Source organism: Epinephelus moara, chromosome 9, assembly GCF_006386435.1.
Source record: "Epinephelus moara isolate mb chromosome 9, YSFRI_EMoa_1.0, whole genome shotgun sequence".
In the NCBI taxonomy this organism is placed as follows: domain Eukaryota; kingdom Metazoa; phylum Chordata; class Actinopteri; order Perciformes; family Serranidae; genus Epinephelus; species Epinephelus moara.
This window is the reverse complement of record NC_065514.1, coordinates 12,928,114-12,931,879: the sequence shown is the minus strand read 5'-3', so window position 1 is coordinate 12,931,879 and position 3,766 is coordinate 12,928,114. Positions and strand designations below refer to the sequence as shown.

Genomic DNA, 3,766 nt, shown 5'->3' with positions numbered 1-3,766 from the left:
GCGGGCCTGACAGTACAGCTCTTTCTGCTGGCTCTTCTCCACCTGCAACTGCTTGATGCGCTCCTGCAGCCTGTTAAACTCAGTCACGTCAAGCACTAATGCTTGGCTCAGGTCAGACGGCACTGAACCGTTAGTGACAAGCTCAATCTGTTGACGACAGAGGAGGTGGAGGGAAGAGGAGAGTAATTGCAGGAGATGAGAAGATGGAAAAATTTTAATGAGTGGAGACAGAATTTTTTAGGATTAATAAACTTAAAGCCCGTGTTTTATCAAAGGGACACAAGCAGAGTATGTCTACAGAAGTCTCGGTCCACCAATCCATCCATCCATTTTCAACTGCTTACCTGAAGCAGAGCAAAGCACCCCAGACATCCCTCTCCCCAGCAACACTTTCCAGCTCCTCCTGGGGAACCCTGAGGTGTTCCCTGGGTCTGCCCCGGGGCCTCCTACCAGTGGAATGTGCTTGGAACACCTCTAACAGGAGGCACCCAGAAGGCATCCTGATCAGATGCCCTGAACCACCTCAACAAACCCTTTTCAACGTGAAGGAGCAGCGGCTCTACTCCGAGCTCCCTCTGGATGTCCAAGCTCCTCACCCTATCTCTAAGGCTGAGCCCAGCCACCCCACGGAGGAAACTCATTTTTGCCGCTTGTATCCGCGACCTCATACTTTCGGTCACTACCCAGAGCTCATGACCATACAGTAGGTGAGGGTTGGGATGTAATCAAATTCAAAGTTCATTTTTCATTTCTGTGCACATTAAATTAAAAAAAAGAAAAGTGGGTCTCTAAATCCATAAAGATCATGAAATGAAATCTGAAATTGACTTTTCATTTTCAAATTGAAGAAGAAACAAAACTAAAACTTAAAATATATCTGTAACAGAGCTTTATCAATCAATGGAAAAATAATGGGCATTCATTTTGATAGTTAATTAATAATTTAAACAGAGTGTCCACAGGTATGAGTTACTTAAATTTAATGCTTTTAAACTTTTAGGATAATTTTTAAATTAAGACATAAAATACCCAATGCACAGGAACACCACCAGTGAAACAATGACCGAAAGGCAGTTGGCAGAACCAAATGCACAGCACTGTGAGAGAGCTTTGTAACATTCCTGATGACGTGGAGGATAATACCACCAAGCTAAATATTGTTTGATTTCACGTTTGAGGTTTTACTTGTTCATACTGCACTGCCAACCGTCTTCCGAGGTTCCAAAAATATCAAACAAATCACCAGAGTTTTTACCTGGTGCAGTCTGAGAGGAACCACCACATCCAGTTCATTTATTTTCCAACTACCAACTAAACAAAAATCAACTAAAGAACCCTAATGTAAACTTTCTCTAAATATCTGGGCTATTTTTACTAAACGAAAAAAGCAGTTTAAGACACACAATAAGCTTCAGATATCGAGAAATCACTCAAAAAAAGGTGAACACACGGAAAAACAAACAAAATGATTAAACCGGAGGTGAGCAAGCAGATATGCATTAATCAAAACTACCAATCAAACAAAGAATCAACTTTAGAACCCTAATTTAAACTCGTTCTAAATACTCGGACTATTTTTACTAAATAAAAAAAGTAGTTTTAGTAATACAATAAGCTTCAGATATTGAGAGATCACTCAAACAAAGGGACAATAAACACGTGGAAAAACAAACAAATGGATTAAACCGGAGGTGAGCAAGCAGACATGCATTAATGAAAACTAACAACTTAACAAAGAATCGATTTCAGAACCTTAAGATAAACTTTCTCTAAATACTTGGGCTATTTTACTAAATAAAAAAAAAGTGGATTAAGTCACACAATAAGCTTCAAATATTTAGAGATCATTCAAACATAGGAGTAATGAACACGTGGAAAAACAAACATATGGATCAACTCGGAGGTGAGCAAGCAGACATGCACGCAAAACTAGACAAAATTCTAGAAACGAAGAAACTAAAACCATACTGCAAGCGATACAAAAAAGACTAGACTCTACAGATACCGCAATCCGGACTTTAACAACAGATATGCATGAGCAGGGAGTGCATGTGAACAAGCACGAGGAAAAGATTAAACATCTAGAAATAAAACTTGAGGCAGCAATGGATGACATAGATCAGTTGGAAAACAGATCTAGACATGACAACCTGTTAATCCTAAATCTCCCGGAGGGGCTAGAAGGAGAAGATATGATTGCTTGTGTGGTAAACTTAATATCAGACAAATTAAAGTTAAAGCTGTCCATGCGTGATGTCCAGAGAGCGCACAGAGTGGGGGTCAAAAATGTAAACGCAAGGTATCCAAGAATGGTGGCAATTAAGCTTTCAAACTACCAAACAAAAGTAGAAATACTTCAAGCACAGGGAAAACATGAGAAGACGGATGACCAGGATCAAATTAGATTCGTGCAAGACTACTCAGCAAGGCTCAGGAAAATCCGAAAGGAATATTATCTTATCAGGAAGAAACTGAACGAGGCAAATTTGAAGTCACAGTTGAGATTCCCAGCAACATTGTGGGTCTGGAAGAACGAAAAAAAATATATAGGTGCGATGGGAGGAGAGACAGAGGAGAGAAGGGGGAATGAGAGGAAAGAGGGGAGAAAAAGGAGGCGTGGAGGAAACACTTAAGCTATAACCTGTCTGTTCAAGCGGCCTAGGCTAAAATAATGTGACCTATCTGGCTTCCTTATTGATACGCTGGCCGTAATACGCGGACCCAGCAGTGTGACCTGGTTTTGACGATGACTATATGCAATAATGAAGTGAGTCATAGAATATGGAGAAGAATTCATGACGAGGTGTATGTCAGATCCAGAGACGGGTTTGTCCTCAAAACATGCTGCTAATAAACAAAGGGGGACAACTTAACAGGACCATATACCCACTTCAATCCAATCTTGCATGCAGCATGTAGAGTGGTGAGGGATACGATCCAATGATGGGCAAGATCCTCTATCATGCTTCATACGAAGATGAAGGGACAACAAGGCAGGACGGTTCACCCACTCTTAACCAGTCAAATGGAAGCCACAGATACAGATAAAAGGAAGAAGAATACTGGTTAAGTAGCCTAATGACTCACATCAAAATTCCATCCCCTTTATGCATCTCTCCCCAGGGCTCTCCTCTCTATACCACCCCTGATGCACTCTGAGACAACTAGCAGATAGGGGGTAAACATTTAAATTGTTAATGGGTTTTTTTTCTGATTATTTTTTATTTTATATTATATATATATATATATATATATATTTTTTTTTTTTTAATTTATTTATTTTATTTTATTTTTTCACTTTTATCTCTCTTCCTCTCCTCTCCCCCTTCTCCAACATTTTGTATTTATCCACCTTAAGCCAATAAGAGCAATTGACCACAATTAAAGCAACCCTTACCTTTCTGGAAATTTTACACTACACATTGTTTAGGTTAAAATGCTATTAATACGCTGATGGCACACTAAAATGTAAGTGAATTCCACCAGAGATGAAAACTCATCATTATACCATTCTCATATGGTTCTAAGAAAACTCCGNTGTCTGGGCGCAACAGTACAAGCTCAACAGTCCAAAATGGCGGCAGCGCCCCTAATGGCTGTTGGCAAAAATTCAACAATTTCTTTTTTTTTCAAAAACTTTATTGAGAATTGCTGGCACATACAGATACGTATAAAAACAATGCAAGTATGCTGGTGCAACCTTGAACACAACATAACGCAAAGGTGCACTGAACAGACAAAAAATGACAGATATAAAACAAATCAC

General features: G+C 39.5%; 1 protein-coding gene across 1 annotated transcript in view; it reads right to left on the bottom strand.

Annotated features, from left to right (window-relative positions):
* LOC126395955 (E3 ubiquitin/ISG15 ligase TRIM25-like) overlaps positions 1-3,766 on the bottom strand; it is an 11,067-nt gene that overhangs the window by 5,571 nt on the left and 1,730 nt on the right. The window contains exons 2-3 of the mRNA XM_050053759.1: positions 3,398-3,401; positions 7-147 (exon numbers count right to left, since the gene is read on the bottom strand). Of these exons, the coding sequence (XP_049909716.1) occupies positions 7-147; positions 3,398-3,401 (145 nt within the window). The remainder of the gene's footprint in view (positions 1-6; positions 148-3,397; positions 3,402-3,766) is intronic.